Source organism: Amia ocellicauda, chromosome 12 (genome assembly GCF_036373705.1).
Source record: "Amia ocellicauda isolate fAmiCal2 chromosome 12, fAmiCal2.hap1, whole genome shotgun sequence".
NCBI classification, from domain to species: Eukaryota; Metazoa; Chordata; class Actinopteri; order Amiiformes; family Amiidae; genus Amia; species Amia ocellicauda.
Window position 1 is genome coordinate 32,463,664 of NC_089861.1, and position 22,440 is coordinate 32,486,103.

The following is a 22,440-nucleotide window of genomic DNA, read 5'->3' on the forward strand; positions in this document are numbered from 1 at the left end:
AGACACCTACAATACTGTGAAACACTCGATACAAACACATCCTCAAACAAAAACAGCAGCCCTATAATGCAAGAGGCTGTTTCCCTGGCATCTGGAACCAGGGACTGATATCCCCGATATACCAGAGTGAAGACAAACTGGACCCCAATAACTACTCTGTGTGGGCAGTAACCTGGGGAAGGTGTTCTGCAGTATTGTCAACACCCGGATTCTGACCTTCCTTAGCAAGCACAGTGTCCTGAGTCAGATTGGCTTCCTCCCAAATCACGCACAACCAATCATATTTACACCCTACACACCCTCATAGATAAACACTTACACTAGAAAAGTAAAGTAAAAATCTTTGCCTGTTTCATTGACTTAAAAAAATCAATCCATTCCATTTGGCATGAGGGACTATGTTATAAAAACTGAGTAGTGGTGTAGGGGGTAAGTCTCTGATGTAATAAAATCAATGTACACAGAGTGCAGAATAAGAAATGGCAACAAAGGGACAGAGTTGTTGTCTCAGGGGCGCAGGATGTCCATCACTGTTCAACTGGCCCCTGCGAGTGTGTGCTGTGGACCGGGGCAAAGGACTGTGAGTGCAGGGGGAACACAGCGCGTCGTGTGCGTGTCTTCCATACGGACCCATATTGAAGCGACACACACGCAACATGGCAGCGCACCGGGGACGCGGTTGAACACGCTTGATTGTAGTCGTGACCTCTGTCTTTAAACATCCGTAGACGAACAAACTCAAGTCACCCCCCCACAAGCAAAGCAACTCCGAGACGAGACACAATCCCCAAGTCAAACCGTCATTGCATTGTAGCCGCATCTTTCGACCCGGTCTCTCTTTCAGCCGCCGGTGCGATGCGCTTGTCCCTGCCGGCTTTGATCTCTCATGGCCGGGTCGCCCGGCGGATGGGCCTGGGCCCCGAGTCCCGGATCAACATGCTGCGCAATATCCTGACCGGGCTGGTGCGACATGAGCGCATCGAGACCACCTGGGCCCGGGCGGACGAGGTGCGGGTGTACGCCGAGAAGGTAGGGAGAGCAGTGCTGGACGCAGTAGTATTCATATGTTGAATAGTAGTAGTAGAAGTATTATTAGCAGTACAATAAATAGAAATGTTGTGAGTATTTGAACTTTATTTGCTAATAAAGCACATTTTGAATTTGAGAGATTCAAATTCAAATTCAAAATGTGCTTTATTGACAGCAGTGCTACAGTGTTGCAAAAGCTTTTAGAGCAACAACACTACGCGAGCCATCCTGGTGTAGCATGTTGTATTGAAACAAAGTCATTTAATTGGGTGCTCAGTAGAGCCATGTACTGGTAGGGCTGTGGCTCTGATCAGGTGCAGTGGATTTGGTTGCTCTTTTTTGTATTGCTATGTGCAGAGGACCAGTCCTAAATCCCCTCTGCGGTGATATGGGGCGTTTCTGTGCACGTGTTTTAATTTTTTTGTATTAATTCTAAATTAAATATTTCCAAGGGGCTTTTATCACAGGTTTTATTGTTAAGGTTTGAAAACTTCTCTCCCATATAGCAGGATTGGTTGCATGATGGAGTTTGTGTACAAATATTTACTGGTTTTGGTGTTTTCTCCAAACGTGTTTTATGGCATAAGAAACCCTGCCTGTGTTTTAAAGTGTTTATAGCTCCCTGCCGCACTGTTCTTGTCCAGATTGTCAGTATCTCTCTCTCTCTCTCTCTCTCTCTCTCTCTCTCTCTCTCTCTGTAGCTCATAGACTGTGCCAAGCAAGGAGACACTGATGAGAAAGCCATGAGGATGGCAAGCTTCTGGCTCACGGTGAGTGTCCAGTCAACCAGTGTTAATGTGCTGTAGTGTCCAGTACTGCTCGACCGATAGTTTTTTTTGGGCCGATACCGATCGTTGGCAACCTAAATTTCCCGATTACCGATATATCTGCCGATATTTACTTTTTTGTTAGCATGCAAAACACTCTTGTCAAATATGCACTAAAGGCAGGATTTGAACGTTTTTACATAATACATTTATCATTATTTTTCACTATAAATAATAACCACAAATCAAACATTGTACAAATTATTTAGAATAAGGGAGAATACAGGACAAATATGAAAATATGCATGTTGTATACATTAGAGCAAATAATATGATAGTGTTCAGTGCTGGTCTAGCGTCAGGTTCTCTCGATACAACTGTGACAGGTTATACTGCAGCCAGGGCAGTACAGCTGCCTTTGTTTTAAAAAATAATTATTTAAAAATGCCCTCGAAAGTGAAACTTATATAATACGTATGTTAAACGTATTGCAATATGAATCATAGTCAAAACACGGTGTAGGATTTGAAATATATTTGTAAAACTAATGTATTATTTCAGTTTAATCCAACATTGTCAGATGCGTTTCTCATTAATTTTCATTAATGTTTTACTGTGATCTGAGCTTGCTTGTCATTTGGAGACAGTTTTTGTTTGATGATATGCAAGTCAATATCTTCCGCGAACATTTACTGTTTTTCTTTATTTTAATTCCTATTGTGAATTTTTAAAAACGATATAATTAACTTTTCATTAAAATTGCACCTCTATGCCGTAGTATACGGTAATCTTCAATCATGATGAAAATAATAAATCAAAACCATGGATACTCAAATTCAGCACAGTTTTCAAAAAACACTTTTTTATTGTTTTAGAGAGGTTTAGTAACACACATGTTTATTAGTTTATGAGCCCTATGACCCCCTTCACACTTATTAGGCCGGCCCTGGGACGCCTCAAATAGTCTAGCTTTTTCCAGACACCCCTGCAGGTTTAGGAGCCTAAGTGCGGGCGAAAATGCGGCCTAAACTAATTGCATGCCGGGAATAAACACATCTGCTCAAACAAACCAGTGACGCATGACATTAGGTCTGCTTACAGGTGTGTTTATAATCGCAATTTATTAATATCGATTGGCTATTGTTCGGTTCTATATTTTATTTAAAAGTAATCTTAACACTTTGCAGCCGAAGCTTTCCAAAATAATTAAAAATGTGCTGGTTCAATGGGGAATCTAATTAATAGATTTCCCTTTTTAAATGTCTATCTTCGGTTCTGCAAGTCTAAAAGTGCTATTATACTATTCACCCGAAAGCGAAGCACCTTTATTAGGACATCTGCATTAAATCACAAGAAATCGTCTGCATCGAAAGCCGCCTCTGTGATGCGTCTATAGTGATTATATCCTCAGACAGCAGCGCTCTGCACTTCCTGCGGTTTCTGTTTTAACTGTATCTTCATCCACATTGTAAACAGTGTTTTAATTTCTGCATCGTCCCAGTTTTTACCTCTAACGCCGGCTTTGTACTACTCAGCTCAATTTCGGATTGCATAGTAAACAGCTGGTCTCGTATTAAAATGCACTGATTTGAATGGAAACCTCTTCAGTTACATTTATATCGTTTTAATGCAAAATTCGGATAATAAAGTTATGGTCCCGTTCACAATTTCACAATGCAATTTCCACGTGTAAAATGCATTCTGTTAAATTTCAGACTTCAATCATACTTAGTACAAGAACAAACAATAGCAAGTTTACCAGCTACACACTTTTATTTTAATCGACCGAGTAGTTTGAACTGTTTACATCATTATAACTCATTACTTAGCCTAGACTTTTATTATATATATATAAGATGCGAGCTAGCGAAATGTATCAGTACATTTAAGGCTATACACTCACCTAAAGGATTATTAGGAACACCTGTTCAATTTCTCATTAATGCAATTATCTAACCAACCAATCACATGGCAGTTGCTTCAATGCATTTAGGGGTGTGGTCCTGGTCAAGACAATCTCCTGAACTCCAAACTGAATGTCTGAATGGGAAAGAAAGGTGATGTAAGCAATTTTGACCGTGGCATGGTTGTTGGTGCCAGACGGGCCGGTCTGAGTATTTCACAATCTGCTCAGTTACTGGGATTTTCACGCACAACCATTTCTAGGGTTTACAAAGAATGGTGTGAAAAGGGAAAAACATCCAGTATGCGGCAGTCCTGTGGGCGAAAATGCCTTGTTGATGCTAGAGGTCAGAGGAGAATGGGCCGACTGATTCAAGCAGATAGAAGAGCAACTTTGACTGAAATAACCAGTCGTTACAACCGAGGTATGCAGCAAAGCATTTGTGAAGCCACAACACGTATAACCTTGAGGCGGATGGGCTACAACAGCAGAAGACCCCACCGGGTACCACTCATCTCCACTACAAATAGGAAAAAGAGGCTACAATTTGCACAAGCTCACCAAAATTGGACAGTTGAAGACTGGAAAAATGTTGCCTGGTCTGATGAGTCTCGATTTCTGTTGAGACATTCAGATGGTAGAGTCAGAATTTGATGTAAACAGAATGAGAACATGGATCCATCATGCCTTGTTACCACTGTGCAGGCTGGTGGTGGTGGTGTAATGGTGTGGGGGATGTTTTCTTGGCACACTTTAGGCCCCTTAGTGCCAATTGGGCATCGTTTAAATGCCACGGCATACCTGAGCATTGTTTCTGACCATGTCCATCCCTTTATGACCACCATGTACCCATCCTCTGATGGCTACTTCCAGCAGGATAATGCACCATGTCACAAAGGTCGAATTCAAATTGGTTTCTTGAACATGACAATGAGTTCACTGTACTAAACTGGCCCCCACAGTCACCAGATCTCAACCCAATAGAGCATCTTTGGGATGTGGTGGAACGGGAGCTTCGTGCCCTGGATGTGCATCCCACAAATCTCCATCAACTGCAAGATGCTATCCTATCAATATGGGCCAACATTTCTAAAGGATGCTTTCAGCACCTTGTTGAATCAATGCCATGTAGAATTAAGGCAGTTCTGAAGGCGAAAGGGGTCAAACACAGTATTAGTATGGTGTTCCTAATAATGCTTTAGGTGAGTGTAGATCGATATGACATTCAAACAATACAGAGACAACACTGTGTCCTGCAGCGTCGCAGCTGTCTTGGTACCCGTATTTATTCCGCGTCTCTCAGACACGCAGTCTGTGGGGGCGGGGCTTGAGTTGCGTCACACGCTGACGCTTTCCACCCCAATGGGTGTGTTTTTATTACTCCACGGCACTCTGGCGCTTTTCCACCGACGAGGAGTCGGCCTGGGAACCAGCTGATCTTTTTGGGAACCGGCCGCTTTTCCACCGGTTTTGGAACCGAACGCTGACGTCACTGGATGTGGGCGTTCCCAAGCGCGGAGTAGAAGAGAAACACAGCAATAATAATCAGCACCGAGGTGACTGCGACTTTAAACCCTATTTAACATCACAATCAAACTAATTGTAAAAAGCAAAAAAAAAAAAACTATACGAACATGCTAAGATAACTCAGCCTTTTATTTGTATTGATTTTTATTGATGCATTAAGGGATTTACACCGATTCGCTATTTCAACACTTTTATTGTATTGAATAAAATACAAGTTACAGTTAACCGCGCACACAGTTCATTATGAATATATTTTGTATGAGTGGATACATTTTCATTCATTTTGTGGCGTATTTTTACTTTTATTCTTGTTTAAAAAACAATCATTATAGGCTAGCCTATTGATTATGGATGCGGCTGTTTTGGGGGTATTTGCGGCGCAGTCGTGGGCAGATCAATAAACTGTCGGACAATCTCGGGTGATGTTAATGGTTTGGGAAATTGTGCTTATTGATGAAGTCTGGGATGATGGTCCCAAATCACTGTTACATTGTCCCTGTTGCCAGACACGCAGCGGTGCGCTTATGTTCTGAAAGTCGCCCTGGATAAGAGCGTCTGCTAACAGATACACAATGGAACCATGACGTCAGGGGCGGGGGGCGGGGTTAAGTCGTCTCCACAGCAAGTTATTTGCAGGAGTGCAGCCACCATGTTAAAAATGCCAGCAGAGACGCGAGCAGTGAGGAGAGTTTTGATTAAAAATGAGTGAAATCAGCAGCGAACAGCGGTCTCGAGGAGAGATACTTTAGTAACAATATGTCTCACCAGGTCTATAACTAGTTAGTTGTTGTCAAATGGCAGCAATGAGAGACGCCTGAGCGCAGCTTCCCTGACAGGAAAGACGTGTTACAGCGATATTATGATGATGAGAGTTAATGCCACGACATAGATTGAACAGAAATGTTGTTTTAATGAACTGCTCATTAACTGGTCCGATGTGACGCTGAATCCAGCGCCCCTACGAGTCACGTGTCACGGGTTGGTTTGCGCTTGATTCATAATTTATGAATAAATTCATTTTCTTAGCACAGGTCGAATTACGTATTTTACAGTAAGAGAAGATCAAATACACAGTAAGATATGTTACAGTAATGCGAAAGTCGAGCGATCACACGCCAGCAGTGCTGACAATGGATTATTAATAATAATAATAATAATAATATTGTGTATTTGTTCGCAGACGCTCTTATCCAGGGCGACTTTCAGAACATAAGCGCATTGCTGCGTGTCTGGCAACAGGGACAATGTAACAGTGATTTGGGACCATCATCCCAGACTTCATTAATAAGCACAATTTCCCATCAAACCATTAACATCAGCTGAGATCGTCCGACAGTTTATTGATCTGCCCACGACTGCGCCGCAAATACCCCCAAAACAGCCACATCCATAATAAATAGGCTAGCCTATAATGATTGTTTTTTAAACAAGAATAAAAGTAAAAATACGCGGGCCGGTTCACAAAAAGATCAGCTGCTTCCCAGGCCGAGCAGCGGCTCCGGCTCCAGCACCGGCTCCTTGTCGGTGGAAAAGCGCTATCAGTAGTGTGTGCGGCGCCGCTGCACATGAGAATCACTGCAATTGGAAGCTTCCAGCGAAAACATAAGCACCATAACTATGTTAAAAAAGAATGGTAAATAATTATAGTAACGACTGTAAAATCATATAAACATGTATATATTTATTTGTATTGTCTGAATTCTGATGAAGGATTTTATGGTAATTTAAAAAAAGTATTTAGCCAATAGTTTGAGAATATATCGGTGGAATATGTGCCGATACAGATATTTATGTATACGGCCTATATCTGCCGATAATATTGGTGCTCCAGTAGGGCTTGGCGGTATACGGTAAAAAACTATATACAGGTATTCATTTACAGACCGGTTTGGACTTTTACTATACCTTCATATCAGTATTCTAAAGTTTTCTTTGCTAAATTGAATAATTTACTACTTACTCAGTCATAGCATTCAGCTACCAATAGACTTGATTGCGTTTGCGTATCCCACAATTTGCTGCGCCTGCTGCTTGAATCGCAGATTTGCAGGATCCAACCGATCCCATTGGTCAAGCCCTGCAGCTCTGCATAATGCACAATGAGTGAAACGAGATGGAGGAGAGTAGTGTGGGTGAAACTTCACAGCAAAGTTACCCCAGTAAATCTGTCCCGAAAGGAAGGTGCCTCGTTGATAATGTGGACATGATTTGGTTTCAAGACAACTGACACAGAACAGGGAAACGTAATTCAATGTCAGTTGTGTCCTATTACTTTTGCTTTACAGTCAGTATAAAATGGCCATTAAATCCTGTCAAGAATGTGAAAAATTATGTGATACTATATTTTGGACATTTCGCCCAGCCCTATGCTCCAGTACATCTGTCGGGTCCTAGTGTCCAGTCAGTCCGTTGGTGTTACGGTCTGTCCTGTAGTGTCCAGTCAGTATTGACCTCCCCCCCCCCCCCCTCTCAGGAGAAGGATCTGGTCCACAAGCTCTTCAAGGTCCTGGTGCCGCGCTTCGAGACCCAGCCGGGCCGCTACACCAACCTCTACCAGATCCCCCCCCGCCAGAACCTCGACCGGGCAAAGATGGCCGTCCTGGAGTACCGGGGCAACCCCTACCCCCCCCTGCGTACCCAACACCGAGACTCGGACCACACCCTCCTCAACACACTGCTCAGAGGCTACAGGGAGGAGAGGCAGAGCCAGGGTGGCAGCTCGGCTAACTGAGCCTGGATGGAAGAGGCCAGGCTAGTAGCCTGAAGGACGATCAGTGCTGGAGGGGCAGAGAAATGTCTCGTGGGACTGTGTGCTGTGTCTCTCCAGCAACAGGGCTGCAGACACTGCTGTGCAGAGACTTCACTTAATCAATGTAGATATCGATGGATGTAATAATGGTTGGGATAAAACTCATAGTAATTCAAATGATGATCCTAATAAATGTTATTTTAAACCCCAAACAGACATATATTCCTTTAGGAGGGGGAGAGGGAGGGAAATAAGAGGGTTTGAATTTGAGAGGAAAGGGAATGAGAGAGTCTGAACATGAGTTTCATTTTTTTATTTATTATTATTAATATTAATATAACTATCGTTCAGTTAAGACTGAACTGCCAGGGAATCGGCATCCACCCACATCCAGACAGAACCTGCCTGGAGCTCTCTTGTCATTGGCTCAGCGTTGGCCCTCAGTTGCTGGCCATGGTGTCTCTGATCCAGTCGGTGAAAATGCAGACCTTGGCGTAGACACCGGGGTTACCTGGCTCGGCACAGCCGTACCCCCAGGACACCACACCCTGCAGCTGCCCCCCACACACCACTGGGCCACCAGAGTCACCCTGAGAGAGAGAGATGGAGAGAGAGGAGTTAATACACTAGAACACTGTTCTGAGACAGAATTAATACACTGTAATACTGCAGTGATGGAGAGAGAATTAATACACTGTAACACTGAACTGAGAGAGAGTAAGACAGTACAGATGTCCTACAGACTTACCAGTATTAGTCACTAGCAGTGTAAATGGTCTATAGACATGTAGTGCGGACAGGGGACAGAGAAGGTACAGTACCTGGCAGGAGTCCTTGCCTCCCTCCAGATACCCAGCGCAGAACATGGCGGAGGTGATCATGCCAGGGTAAGCGTTCTGACAGTCCGCATTGGACAGGATGGGGATCTCCAGACACTGGAGACGATCACCGCTGACACCTGGGGGATAGAGAGAGGGGGAGGGGGAGAAAGAGGGTTGGGAAGAGCATTAAAGTCCTGAACAAACCTGCCTGTTTAAGAACATCAGAAATTGACACAGGTAATTGAGCTATCTAGACCAATTAACCAATCAAGAAGAGTGATGAATCATTAACCAATTGGCCTGACCAAATGGAACTGTCCCAGAACCCCTCCAACCCCTACCCCACTGTCAATGGTGCTCAGAGATTTGCCCCTGCACACCACTCTTTAACCAGTCAACCACCTAAATTATCCAATCAGTGGGCCCAATTAACCAATCAACCACAAGCAATTAGCCAATCAGCCACTTACTGCTCATGGTGTTGCCCCAGCCAGAGACTCTGCACTGGGTTCCCGCGCTGGCGCAGCCACTGGGCAGGGCGACGGGCTGTACGTTGCTGTTGAGCTGAGCGGGGCTGGACAGCTTGATGAGCATGACGTCATTGTCGATGGTGTAGGCGTTGTAGCGCGGGTGGCGAATCACAATGCTGGATGAGATGAACTGTTCTGTGCCCTCGTTCTGACGGATGTGGTGCTCACCCAGGCGCACCTCAATACGACTGATGGGGGAGAGGGAGGGTCAGACACACTCACACACACACACTTATACTCACACTCACGCACACACACAAATTCATACACTCAGTACTCACGATTTGTAGCAATGGGCAGCGGACAGGACCCACTGCTGATTGATCAGGGAGCCGCCGCAGAAGTGATACCCGACATTCAGAGACACCTGCCAGGGCTGAGAGTGAGGCTGGCACTCATACCCCCCCACTATCTTATCATCCTCCTCCACAGCCACTGGGCACAGAGAGAGAAAGAGAGGGTTCATACAGAGTGAGACAGAATATAGTGCACTGAATTGTATATTTTTAAATATATATATATATATATATATATATATATATATATTACTATTACTGCTACAACTTCTGCTACTGCCTCTATAACAGCTACCTCTACTGCTCCCTCTCAGGGACTCACCGGCAATGCCCACGAACAGCAGGAAGATCAGAGACTTCATTCTTGCTTGTAGAGTCAGCTCCAGGATGACAGTGCTGTGCTGCGCTGGGGAATTTATACACTGTCTCCTACACCCCACCTCCAGACCCCATCTCCTCCTCCCACCCCACTGCCACTCCCCCTCCACTGCACACCTAGCCCTGTCCCCACTCTGCACACCTGACCTTCTGATAAGAGTTTGGAAATATTAAAAATAGCCCGACTGTGGGAAGGAGCACCCTGACGCCAGGGAGATGACCCTGTGTGTGTGTGTGTGAGTGTGTGTGAGTTTGTGTGCCCAGTTGAACGAGACATATGTTTATAATGGTATCATGGCATTGCCACGTGGTGATTATATATTTCATGTACCAAAATTGGCCTCTTCTTATATAGACTTAAACTTTGCTGTACATTTGCCTGTTTAATTCTTTACTGTCGAACACTGTGTGAGGAAGCAGAATTTAGTTTTTCCCAATGTTTAACACATTTGCTGAAACTGCATCATGTACTCAAAACTCTAAACACAAAACACAGAGCAGTTACCCAATTTCCCCAAACCCACAGAAATCTTGCAAAATGAAACACTGCAATCAAAATCATATACCCTCTGCACAAAATTAAACTCTGCATCCAAATGACATGCACGCACAATCAATTGAATAGAACTTAGTGACAACCAATATCACACTATTGTGACATATTTAAATCACTTCCATCATGCTGACAGAAACTACTCTATGGGATTGAGAAATGTAAACATGGGATGGTCATGGAACCAGTTGCGGAACTGAGCGGCCCAATGGAAACTTACATTGTCCCAAATGATAACATTCATGTGCTGCTCAGGATCCCCTGGTCCTCTCTGCTGTGCTTGAAAGAGATTGTTATACAGGGTGATCAGGAAATGAAGGAGATGGGCAGTGTGGTTTTGGCCCCAGGGTAGGTGGATGACCCCATTGTGGCTCATAGCTGCACATATGGTGAGGTATCTCAATGATGGTGCGTTGACCAATCATGTTCCTTCCTCTGCTCCTCCTCTACCTCTACCTCTCTCTGCCAAGTGTTCTTCCATTGTTCTCCACACCTGTGGCCTTTTTATCCATACTAGAGGTCTGATTGCAAAGCGAACTCTTATACGGTTAGTAATAGTCTCCAGCACTTGAGCTTAGGTAGTTGAGCTTATATAGCTTGTTGAACACTATTCCTTTTTATTTGCATACAAAATATTTTAGTTATGAAGGTTGTGCCAAAAGTACAGAATTGTGTGTTGTGTTTTACTAAATGTGTTTAGAATTGCAATCTGAGTGGAAAGCAGAAAATGTGTCAGTAGTATTGCAGGTTGGGTGTGTGGTTCTAGTAAATGAGTTACAGGTTTTAGTCGTTGTGCCTCAAGTTCCATTTTTAGTGTGTAAACAATTGGGAAAACCTGTAACAGCCTTGTCCCTGCAAACCCTGTAGTTTTCCATACATTGACAGCTGGTTCATAATGATCGCACTATCACAGGATATTTGCCAGTTTGGTCAATTTGGAAAATGTTGTAATCAGATCTATCACTGAAAGCTTGGAGGCCACTGTGGGAATTGTTCAGACTTGCATACTGGTTGAAGACATTATTCATTCATTCATTCATTTTTTACAGTTAAACTTAATTGTTCAATGAGCAATCAGTGAGCCATAGTGATCGCTGAGATGCGTGAGCCTTGGCGGGGGGTCTGGTGGCCCTCCCCCAGAAGATTTTGAAAATTAGACTCTCAGAAATAGCAATTGAAACACTTTCTGAGCATGAAATTTCACTGGTTTAAGTTGAGAAAATACACCAATTTTTATATATATATTTTGAGAGTCTGAGTGCATTTTGCAAAAGATTTGTGTCATTTTGGTCAAACGTGTTTCAGTTTGGGGTCCTTGTGAATTGTTTTGAAAAAGTTTGGAGAAATTCTGTTTGGAGAAATGTGCTCAAACAATCAATAAAAACTGTAATTCCAGGAAACGTGTGGAAATGTTTGTGAAAAACTGTAATTGATGTTCAGCCGGGATGCAATTCTAGGGCTGAGTTCTAGTCTTGGATTACACTTCCCAGAATACCACTGGGGACTCAAGGACCATGTGGAGCTGGGTCTGTGCAAGCAGCGCTCAGAGCCCCAGTGAACTGGGCTGCGATGGGACGAGACGAGACACTGAGCTGTGCCACGGCAGAAGGAGGATGAGGTGCTTCACACTCCCCACCAAGCTGATCCACTGTCCCACTGACACTCTGAGACATCCCAGTGACGCTGCAGTGTCCGAAATAACCACAGTGACTCCCTGGCCACTCTGCTGCCTGTATGGCACTGGACATGGGACAGACATCTTGAATTAATCTGTGAGATGTGTTTCAGGTATATTTTGGTCCTGTAATCCATATGTTTACGGCACAGGTTAAAAATATATGGTGAGGTTATTCTGTACTATATATTTGCCACATATGAAATTAATATATGCATTACAGTCTAAAATATATCGACATAGATGCCATATATTTTAAATATACAAAGACGGATGATTTTGGCACTTATCATTATAGGGATAATACACTTAGCATATATTAAAATATGTGTGTGAGAGATTGGGAGAGTCTGTCTGTCTTATATCAGCAGTGTTTAAACCATCCATTACAGTACAGTACAGTACACCAGGGTCTCCAGCCCTGGTCCTGGAGAGACCCCAAGTCTACCTGGATGTCCAGTTCTTTGCCAGGTATTTAACAACCACAGTAAGGTCAGTTGTTGCCTGGGCAAGTCCACCACACTCTGACTGACCCATATGAGCACAGACATCAATACTGATCTCTCCAGCCACTGCCCTTAACATATAGCCCAACACACATTTAATTGTGATTTGTTTTGTATATTTTTGTCTTGTCCACACTTTGGCTTTTTTTTTTCTCACAGCTGAGAGTAAAGCAGGATGCAGACCGTTTGGATTAATGTATTTTTTTATTATTTTGTTTTGTTTTGTTATAAGCCAAATCCGTCCCTTCCTCACCAACTTCTCAACTCAGCTGCTTGTCCAGTCACAGGTCCTCTCCTGCCTGGACTACTGCAACTCCCTCCTGGCCGGCCTGCCTGCAACTACTACCCGCCCACTCCAGCTCATCCAGAACTCTGCGGCTTGTCTGGTATTCTCTCTGCCCCGATTCGCACACGCTACTCCACTGCTCCGCTCCCTCCACTGGCTCCCGATACCGGCACGCATTCAGTTCAAGACATCGACCCTCACCTACTGCTGTCTCGACCACACTGCACCGAGTTACCTTCAGACCCTCGTCTCCCCATACATCCCCTCCTGACCACTGTGGTCTTCCGTTGCCAAAAGACTAACTCTGCCTCCTCTCCACTCTCCTTCCTCCAGAGCCGCTCCTTCTCATCCCTGGCCCCTAAGTGGTGGAATGACCTTCCCACTGAAGTCAAAACAGCAGAGTCCTTGACCTCCTTCCTGTGCTTACTCAAAACACATCTTTTCAGACAGTACTTGTAATATTAGTCCTTTACTCTCCTGTAAGATAGCACTTTACAACGTTTTATCATACTTCTTGCATTACTAGTATTTGTATTATTTTGATTTCCCCTTTGCTCCCGTTCCCGTGGCCCTTGACTGTGACTTAACATCTTGTCTGCCCTTAGCTTTTACAATCCAGGATGTAAGACCTCCTTTATTGTATTCACTTGTGTAAATTTGAATTTGTAAAATGTATTATGCTTTGAATTGCACTGTATTTTGTAAATTTGAATTTATGTTTTATGCCTTGTACTGAACTGTATTTTTGCACTTTGTATTGCACTTATATTTTGTAAGTCTGCCAATAAATAAATAATAATAATAATAATAAATATGTAAAACCCAAAAATGAAATAAATACATGCATGTACAGTATGTACAAATGTACTGTGACACTGCAGAGAGGGAGAGAGGGAGGGAAGGGGACTTAAACCAAGTTTGTGGAAATGTGTAGGGTAAGGCTACAACATACATCAGAATAAAAATCACATTAATAATTAAATTAAATACACAGAACTGAGTGGAATTTAGATTTTATTTAATTTAAAAATGTGAGGTTATGCAGGCGACCCAGACTGGGCTTCGGATGGAGACTCTGGCGCCACTGGACCACAGTTGTCGCTTTGCTGGCCCTCAGTTGCTGGCCATGGTGTCTCTGATCCAGTCGGTGAACATGCAGACCTTGGCGTAGACACCGGGGTTACCTGGCTCGGCACAGCCATACCCCCAGGACACCACACCCTGCAGCTGCCCCCCACACACCACTGGGCCACCAGAGTCACCCTGAGAGAGAGAGACAGAGAAACAGAAAGAGAGGAGTTAATACACTATAACACTCCTCTGAGAGAGAGAGAGAGAGAGAGAGAATTAATACACTGTAACACTGCACTGAGAGACAGTGAGACAGTACAGATGCCCTATAGACTGTTACCAGTATTAGTCACTAGCAGTGTAAATGGTCTACAGACATGTAGTGCAGACAGGGGACAGAGAGGGTGCAGTACCTGGCAGGAGTCCTTGCCTCCCTCCAGGTACCCAGCGCAGAACATGGCCGAGGTGATCATGCCAGGGTAGGCGTTCTGACAGTCAGCATTGGACAGGATGGGGATCTCCAGACACTGGAGACGATCACCGCTGACACCTGGGGGATAGAGAGAGGGGAAGGGGGAGAGAGAAAAGGGAAGGGGGAGAAAGAGGGTGGTGGAAGAGCATTAAAGTCCTGAAAAACTTGCCAGTTTGAGACCATTATCTAGCTATTATCTAGACCAAATAACCAATCAATAATTGACCAATCAACTAAACTAATTAGTCAGCCCAAACCTTCTGCCCCCCTACCCCACTCTCACTGGCGCTCTGCACATCACTCATTAACCAGTCAACCACCTAAATTATCCAATCAGCAGGCCCAATTAACCAATTAGCCACTCACTGCTCATGGTGTTGCCCCAGCCGGAGACTCTGCACTGGGTTCCCGCGCTGGCGCAGCCACTGGGCAGGGCAACAGGCTGTACGTTGCTGTTGAGCTGAGCGGGGCTGGACAGCTTGATGAGCATGACGTCATTGTCGATGGTGTAGGCGTTGTAGCGCGGGTGGCGAATCACAATGCTGGATGAGATGAACTGTTCTGTGCCCTCGTTCTGACGGATGTGGTGCTCGCCCAGGCGCACCTCAATACGACTGATGGGGGAGAGGGAGGGTCAGACACACTCACACACACACACTTATACTCACACTCACGCACACACACAAATTCATACAATCAGTACTCACGATTTGTAGCAATGAGCAGCGGACAGGACCCACTGCTGGTTGATCAGGGAGCCGCCGCAGAAGTGATACCCAACATTCAGAGACACCTGCCAGGGCTGAGAGTGAGGCTGGCACTCATACCCCCCCACTATCTTATCATCCTCCTCCACAGCCACTGGGCACAGAGAGAGAGAGAGAGAGAGAGAGGGAGAGGGTTCATACAGACACACTGACTAGGCATTATTACTAGTTACTTGTACTTCCACAAAGTTCATCCCTAACTCATATATTATTAATATTATTTAATTATTTCATATTTGCAATATGAGTTTTTTTAGATACATTGCATACATTTTACAATTAACTTTTTCACTACAATTTGCACACATTTTCTTTGTATTTTCATATATTTCCACATTTTCTGAAATATTTCTCTGATACTTCCCTGCAATTTTTAGGTCAATATCCTCTCTAGAATTCATGTATATTTTCTTGTATAATTGCAGATATATTCTATAGATTTTCTTATATATCGCTTACACATACCTATAAATAAATTTCCTCTTGATTTGTCATACCTGTTTTCACATATTTTCTATATATCTCCCATATATCATCTATGTATTTGCACATATACTTTGCCATATTAATCTCTGTAGACCTATTCCCTTTAGGCCTGTATATTTCTATACATGCTGTGATATCTATACATTCCCCTCACTCACCAACCACTCCAACCAGCAGGACAAACAGCAAGGACTTCATGGTGTCAGATGAACTGAGGTCTGAGTGCTTGGACTCCAACTTTTATGCAGGTCTCACTGGATACCCCCCACACCAGGCCCCTCCTGATTGGTTGGGAAGTGGGCAATTATTAACCCCTGCCTCTTCCAAAAAAATCAAAGCAGCACCCCTCGCCCCCCTGTCTCCTCCCAGTTGTTCAACAGCTGTGGGTACAAGCACATATTATTATTGATGTGGTAATAAGAGTCTTACATTTTCCATTCGCCCCAAATTGGCCCCTGTATTGTATCTGTGAAAGATATCGGCAGGCTGTCAGGTTGTCATCCACATACTTATTTTATAGGTCAAAAATATACTGCAGAAATTGAGCTCACTACATATTTTTTGTTACAAATATATGTTGATTCCTTTCTGTTAACAACAACAATAATAATACAAATCATAATAAATTGCAGAGCCTCAGGTAGGTCAGTGGTGTGGCAGTGTGGGGGCTGTGGGAAATGGCCAGCTGACGTGTACACCTGTTCCTGTCTCCATATCTGTCCCCCCTCCACAGGGGTATCTCATGTGAATCAGTTACATCTCAAGGGTGCTTTGTGTGCCAAAAATATCAATACAAACACACACACACAAAAATTTGCCACATCTTGTTAGTTTTCAAAGATAATGTCAATTTTCAGCCTTCACTTTCTGCTTTATTGACCTCTTTGCATTAGTTTTCACTCCAAGAGCTATGTTTCTTTGTATTTCCACCTTTGCTTTCCTGATCCCTCTCTTAACAGCTCTTTGCAGTTCTATATAATCTTTTAATTTTGTTTAGTCTCTATCTCTTTTGTATGTGCTATTCAATATTTTCTTTCTCTTTCATTTTCTTGCATACTTCTATTAAACCATTTTGGCAAATGTTTTTGGTCCTCAATTTGCTAATGTTTTGGTACAAATTTCTCCTGGGCCTCTAGTAGTATATTCTTGAATTATAACCATCTATTTGCAACTGAATCTGTATCTAATGTGTTCCAGTCTACCTTTTCTAAGTGCCGCCTCATTCCTTCAAGGTTTGCTTTTCTAAAATTGTAGACCATTGTTTTAGAATTTGTCCTTGTTTATCTAATTTGAATTATTCTGCCTCAAAGTAATTTCTGATATATAATGCTACCCCACCACCTCTTCGATTATGCCTGTCTCTCCTAAATTGTGTGTATCCTTTCAACTTGTATTCATCCCCATCATTTTCTGTAAGCCATGGTTCTGTCACTCATAGTCACACACCAGCACTGTGGCTTCTAGGTCTAACATCTTGTTCCTTATACACCTGGCATTGAGGTACAAACATTTTAGGACGTTCCTACTAGCAGTTTCCCTATGTTTTCTTTACTTAGTGGGACATCTCCCATTGTCAGAGATCCCTGCCCCCCTCATCCCTAGTTTAAAAGATTCTCAATTACTCTGCACATACGCTCTCCCAATGCATTAGCCCCCCTTCTGTTTAGGTGTAGACCGTCCGGTTTGTACAGGTCCCATCTATCCCAGAAGAAAGACCAATGCACCATAAACCTAAAGCCCTCTTCCCTACACCACATGTTGAAATTTCTACCTGGCCTGACACATGGTACCGGTAGTATTTCGGAGAAAACTAACGTGGAGGTTCTGTTCTTTAGGTTCTTACCTAACTCTTTAAATATGTCTTGCAGAACATCTGCCCTACCCTTTCCTATATCATAGGTTCCAATGTGGACCATGACCAGTGGATACCCCCTGGTTTTGGCCAGTAGTCCGTCTACTAGTTTAGGTGGATCTGCAACCTGAGCACCAGGCAGGCAAGATACCATGCGGGTCTCTTTATCACTAGAACACACTGTGTGATCTACACCTCTAAGAATTAAGTCTCCTACTATAACTACCTCCGTGTTCTCAAGGGGGGAGGGCAGCATGGTGTTCTGGGGCTCAACTGCCCTCCCATTACCCTCTGAGCTGTCACTGCACTTGGAACCTGTTGGGCATGTAGGCCTGTGTTATATGGTCCAAGGATGGCATGGTGGTGAGGACACCATGGTGGCTGACAGCTGCACAGAGAGCGATGTTGCAAAACACAGGGAAGGTCACCTGTGGCCCTTTCATTTATGCCAAAGTTCTGATTGCTCGTTGAACAATTAAGTTTAATAGCATTTGCACCTTGAGGACAGAGTGTTAATAGTGTTGAGTTTCTTTTGGTACTAATGTTTTGGGATATTGTGATCATAGAACCAGTTTCAGTGTGTAAATGATTGGAAAAAAACTGTAATGAATGAATTAATGAATTAACAAATGAATTAATAAATGAATAACATCATAAACCAGTATGCAAGTCTGAACAATTCCAACAGTGGCTTCCAAACTTTCAGTGCTAGATCTGATTACAACGTTTTACAAACTGACCAAACTGGCAAATATCCCGACACTGCCCACCAGCTGTATATATATGGAAAACTATAGGCTTTACAGGGAACAAGGCTGTTAAATGCTGCTTCCTCACCAGAACAACGTCACACAGTGATCGACAGTAAAGAATATAATCATGAACAGGCAAATGTACAGCAATGTACATTTAAGCAAGTGTATTTAAGAAGAGGCCAATTTTGGCAAATTAAATATATTATCACCATGTGGTTTCTATGTTCTTTCTTTCACTGTCATGTCATGATACCATTATAAACATATGTCTATTCCAGCTGGGCAAACACACACACATACACAGTCACACACACGCACTCAAACACACACACACACACACGAACACAAACTCACACACACACACACATACAAACTCAACACACACTCACACATACACACACAGGGTCATCTCCCTAGTGTCAGGTGCTCCTTCCCACAGTTGGGCTATTTTTAATATTTCCAAACTCTTATCAGTGCTGAGGACGCGGTGCTGGGAAGTTCAGGTGTCCAGAGTGCAGACAGGGCTAGGTGTGCACTGGAGGGGGAGTGGCAGTGGGGTGGGAGGAGGAGATGGGGTCTGGAGGGGGGGTGTAGGAGTCAGTGTATAAATTCCCCAGTGCAGCACAGCACTGTCATCCTGGAGCTGACTCTACAAGCAAGAATGAAGTCTCTGATCTTCCTGCTGTTCGTGGGCATTGCTGGTGAGTCTCTGAGAGGGAGCAGTAGAGGTAGCTGTTATAGAGGTAGTAGCAGAAGTTGTAGCAGTAATAGTAATATAAATATATATATATATACACTCACCTAAAGGATTATTAGGAACACCTGTTCAATTTCTCATTAATGCAATTATCTAACCTTATGCAATCTCCTGAACTCCAAACTGAATGTCTGAATGGGAAAGAAAGGTGATTTAAGCAATTTTGTTGGTTGTTGGTGCCAGACGGGCCGGTCTGAGTATTTCACAATCTGCTCAGTTACTGGGATTTTCACGCACAACCATTTCTAGGGTTTACAAAGAATGGTGTGAAAAGGGAAAAACATCCAGTATGCGGCAGTCCTGTGGGCGAAAATGCCTTGTTGATGCTAGAGGTCAGAGGAGAATGGGCCGACTGATTCAAGCTGATAGAAGAGCAACTTTGACTGAAATAACCACTCATTACAACCGAGGTATGCAGCAAAGCATTTGTGAAGCCACAACACATAAACCTTGAGGCGGATGGGCTACAACAGCAGAAGACCCCACCGGGTACCACTCATCTCCACTACAAATAGGAAAAAGAGGCTACAATTTGCACAAGCTCACCAAAATTGGACAGTTGAAGACTGGAAAAATGTTGCCTGGTCTGATGAGTCTCGATTTCTGTTGAGACATTCAGATGGTAGAGTCAGAATTTGGCGTAAACAGAATGAGAACATGGATCCATCATGCCTTGTTACCACTGTGCAGGCTGGTGGTGGTGGTGTAATGGTGTGGGGGATGTTTTCTTGGCACACTTTAGGCCCCTTAGTGCCAATTGGGCATCGTTTAAATGCCACGGCCTACCTGAGCATTGTTTCTGACCATGTCCATCCCTTTATGACCACCATGTACCCATCCTCTGATGGCTACTTCCAGCAGGATAATGCACCATGTCACAAAGGTCGAATCATTTCAAATTGGTTTCTTGAACATGACAATGAGTTCACTGTACTAAACTGGCCCCCACAGTCACCAGATCTCAACCCAATAGAGCATCTTTGGGATGTGGTGGAACGGGAGCTTCGTGCCCTGGATGTGCATCCCACAAATCTCCATCAACTGCAAGATGCTATCCTATCAATATGGGCCAACATTTCTAAAGAATGCTTTCAGCACCTTGTTGAATCAATGCCACGTAGAATTAAGGCAGTTCTGAAGGCGAAAGGGGGTCAAACACAGTATTAGTATGGTGTTCCTAATAATCCTTTAGGTGACTGTATATTTAAAAATATACAATTCAGTGCACTATACTCTGTCTCACTCTGTATGAACCCTCTCCCTCTCTTTCTCTCTCTGTGCCCAGTGGCTGTGGAGGAGGATGATAAGATAGTGGGGGGGTATGAGTGCCAGCCTCACTCTCAGCCCTGGCAGGTGTCTCTGAATGCCGGGTATCACTTCTGCGGCGGCTCCCTGATCAACCAGCAGTGGGTCCTGTCCGCTGCTCATTGCTACAAATCGTGAGTACTGAGTGTGTGAGTTTGTGTGTGTGCGTGATTATGAGTATAAGTGTGTGTGTGTGAGTGTGTCTGACCCTCCCTCTCCCCCATCAGTCGTATTGAGGTGCGCCTGGGCGAGCACCACATCCGCCAGAACGAGGGCACAGAACAGTTCATCTCATCCAGCATTGTGATTCGCCACCCGCGCTACAACGCCTACACCATCGACAATGACGTCATGCTCATCAAGCTGTCCAGCCCCGCCCAGCTCAACAGCAACGTACAGCCCGTCGCCCTGCCCAGTGGCTGCGCCAGCGCGGGAACCCAGTGCAGAGTCTCTGGCTGGGGCAACACCATGAGCAGTAAGTGGCTGATTGGTTAATTGGGCCCACTGTTTGGATAATTTAGGTGGTTGACTGGTTAATGAGTGGTGTGCAGGGGCAAATCTCTGAGCACCATTGACAGTGGGGTAGGGGGGTGGAGGGGTTCTGGGACAGTTCCATATGGTCGGGCCAATTGGTTAATGATTCATCACTCTTCTTGATTGGTTAATTGGTCTAGATAGCTCAATTACCTGTGTCAATTTCTGATGTTCTTAAACAAGCAGGTTTGTTCAGGACTTTTAATGCTCTTCCCAACCATCTTTCTCCCCTCCCCATCTCTCTCTGTCTCTCCCTCCTCTACCCTCGACCTCTCCCCCTCCCCCTCTCTCTATCCCCCAGGTGTCAGCGGTGATCGTCTCCAGTGTCTGGAGATCCCCATCCTGTCCAATGCTGACTGTCAGAACGCCTACCCTGGCATGATCACCTCGGCCATGTTCTGCGCTGGGTATCTGGAGGGAGGCAAGGACTCCTGCCAGGTACTGCACCCTCTCTGTCCCCTGTCTGCATTACATGTCTGTAGACCATTTACACTGCTAGTGACTAATACTGGTAACAGTCTATAGTCTATCTGTACTGTCTCACTGTCTCTCAGTGCAGTGTTACAGTGTATTAATTCTCTCTCTCGCTCTCTCTCTCTCAGAGGAGTGTTATAGTGTATTAACTCCTCTCTCTCTCTGTTTATGTCTCTCTCTCTCCATCTCTGTCTCTCAGGGTGACTCTGGTGGCCCAGTGGTGTGTGGGGGGCAGCTGCAGGGTGTGGTGTCCTGGGGGTATGGCTGTGCCGAGCCAGGTAACCCCGGTGTCTACGCCAAGGTCTGCATGTTCACCGATTGGATCAGAGACACAATGGCCAGCAACTGAGGGCCAACAAAACGACAACTGTGGTCCAGTGGCGCCAGAGTCTCCACCCTAAGCCCAGTGGCAGCGCCTGGGTCACCTGGATAACTTCAGATTTTAAAACAAGAATAAAATCTAAATCAATATTCCACTCAGTTCTGTGTCGAGTTTTATTTGATCATTGTGATGATTATTATTATCATGCATCTTGTAGCCTCACCCTACACATTTCCCACATACTTGGTTTTAGTCACTTCTCTCTCTGCCTGCCAACCTTTCCTCTCCTCTTCTCCCTCTCAGTGCAGTGTTACACTTTAGTAACTCCCCCCCCTAGTGCAGTGTTATTTTATTAAACCCCCTTTGCCTCTCTCTCTCTTCCTCATTAATCACAGGAATTGTTGACCCAATTGCACACAGGGGCTCTGTGCAAGAACATGGCTGCTCAGTCAGCCAGAACTGGTATAGACTAAAGTGACTAGGATTGAAACCACAATAAAAACAGAACAAGTGGGCTGGACCAGCAGCAGAAAATCAGTCTGAGAAGTACAGCATTTACAGCAAGACAGAACTTTATTGACTGTAGAACAAAATGCAGCAGAAAACAAATTAACGTTTTTATTTT

At 44.3% G+C, this 22,440-nt stretch overlaps 4 protein-coding genes across 4 annotated transcripts; 2 read left to right on the forward strand and 2 right to left on the reverse strand.

Moving 5' to 3' along the window:
• The first annotated feature begins 599 nt into the window (after positions 1 to 599).
• On the forward strand, positions 600 to 8,187 carry mrpl17 (mitochondrial ribosomal protein L17). The gene is made up of 3 exons (XM_066719360.1): positions 600 to 1,029; positions 1,731 to 1,799; positions 7,700 to 8,187. The coding sequence occupies exons 1-3, from the start codon at positions 856 to 858 to the stop codon at positions 7,955 to 7,957; spliced, it is 501 nt and encodes a 166-aa protein (XP_066575457.1). The 5' UTR covers positions 600 to 855; the 3' UTR covers positions 7,958 to 8,187.
• Positions 8,188 to 8,273: 86 nt separating this feature from the next.
• LOC136764956 (trypsin-2-like) lies at positions 8,274 to 10,027 on the reverse strand. The gene is made up of 5 exons (XM_066719359.1): positions 9,945 to 10,027; positions 9,608 to 9,761; positions 9,267 to 9,514; positions 8,797 to 8,933; positions 8,274 to 8,565 (listed from the first exon to the last, which is right to left on the reverse strand). The coding sequence occupies exons 1-5, from the start codon at positions 9,982 to 9,984 to the stop codon at positions 8,416 to 8,418; spliced, it is 729 nt and encodes a 242-aa protein (XP_066575456.1). The 5' UTR covers positions 9,985 to 10,027; the 3' UTR covers positions 8,274 to 8,415.
• Positions 10,028 to 14,017: 3,990 nt separating this feature from the next.
• On the reverse strand, positions 14,018 to 16,043 carry LOC136764958 (trypsin-2-like). Its single transcript, XM_066719361.1, has 5 exons — positions 15,975 to 16,043; positions 15,271 to 15,424; positions 14,930 to 15,177; positions 14,505 to 14,641; positions 14,018 to 14,283 (listed from the first exon to the last, which is right to left on the reverse strand). The coding sequence occupies exons 1-5, from the start codon at positions 16,012 to 16,014 to the stop codon at positions 14,134 to 14,136; spliced, it is 729 nt and encodes a 242-aa protein (XP_066575458.1). The 5' UTR covers positions 16,015 to 16,043; the 3' UTR covers positions 14,018 to 14,133.
• A 3,000-nt stretch (positions 16,044 to 19,043) lies between these two features.
• Positions 19,044 to 21,973, forward strand: LOC136764959 (trypsin-2-like). The gene is made up of 5 exons (XM_066719362.1): positions 19,044 to 19,124; positions 20,466 to 20,619; positions 20,713 to 20,960; positions 21,321 to 21,457; positions 21,693 to 21,973. Exons 1-5 carry the CDS (start codon positions 19,085 to 19,087, stop codon positions 21,840 to 21,842), a joined length of 729 nt encoding a protein of 242 aa, XP_066575459.1. The 5' UTR covers positions 19,044 to 19,084; the 3' UTR covers positions 21,843 to 21,973.
• The last annotated feature ends 467 nt before the right edge of the window (positions 21,974 to 22,440 follow it).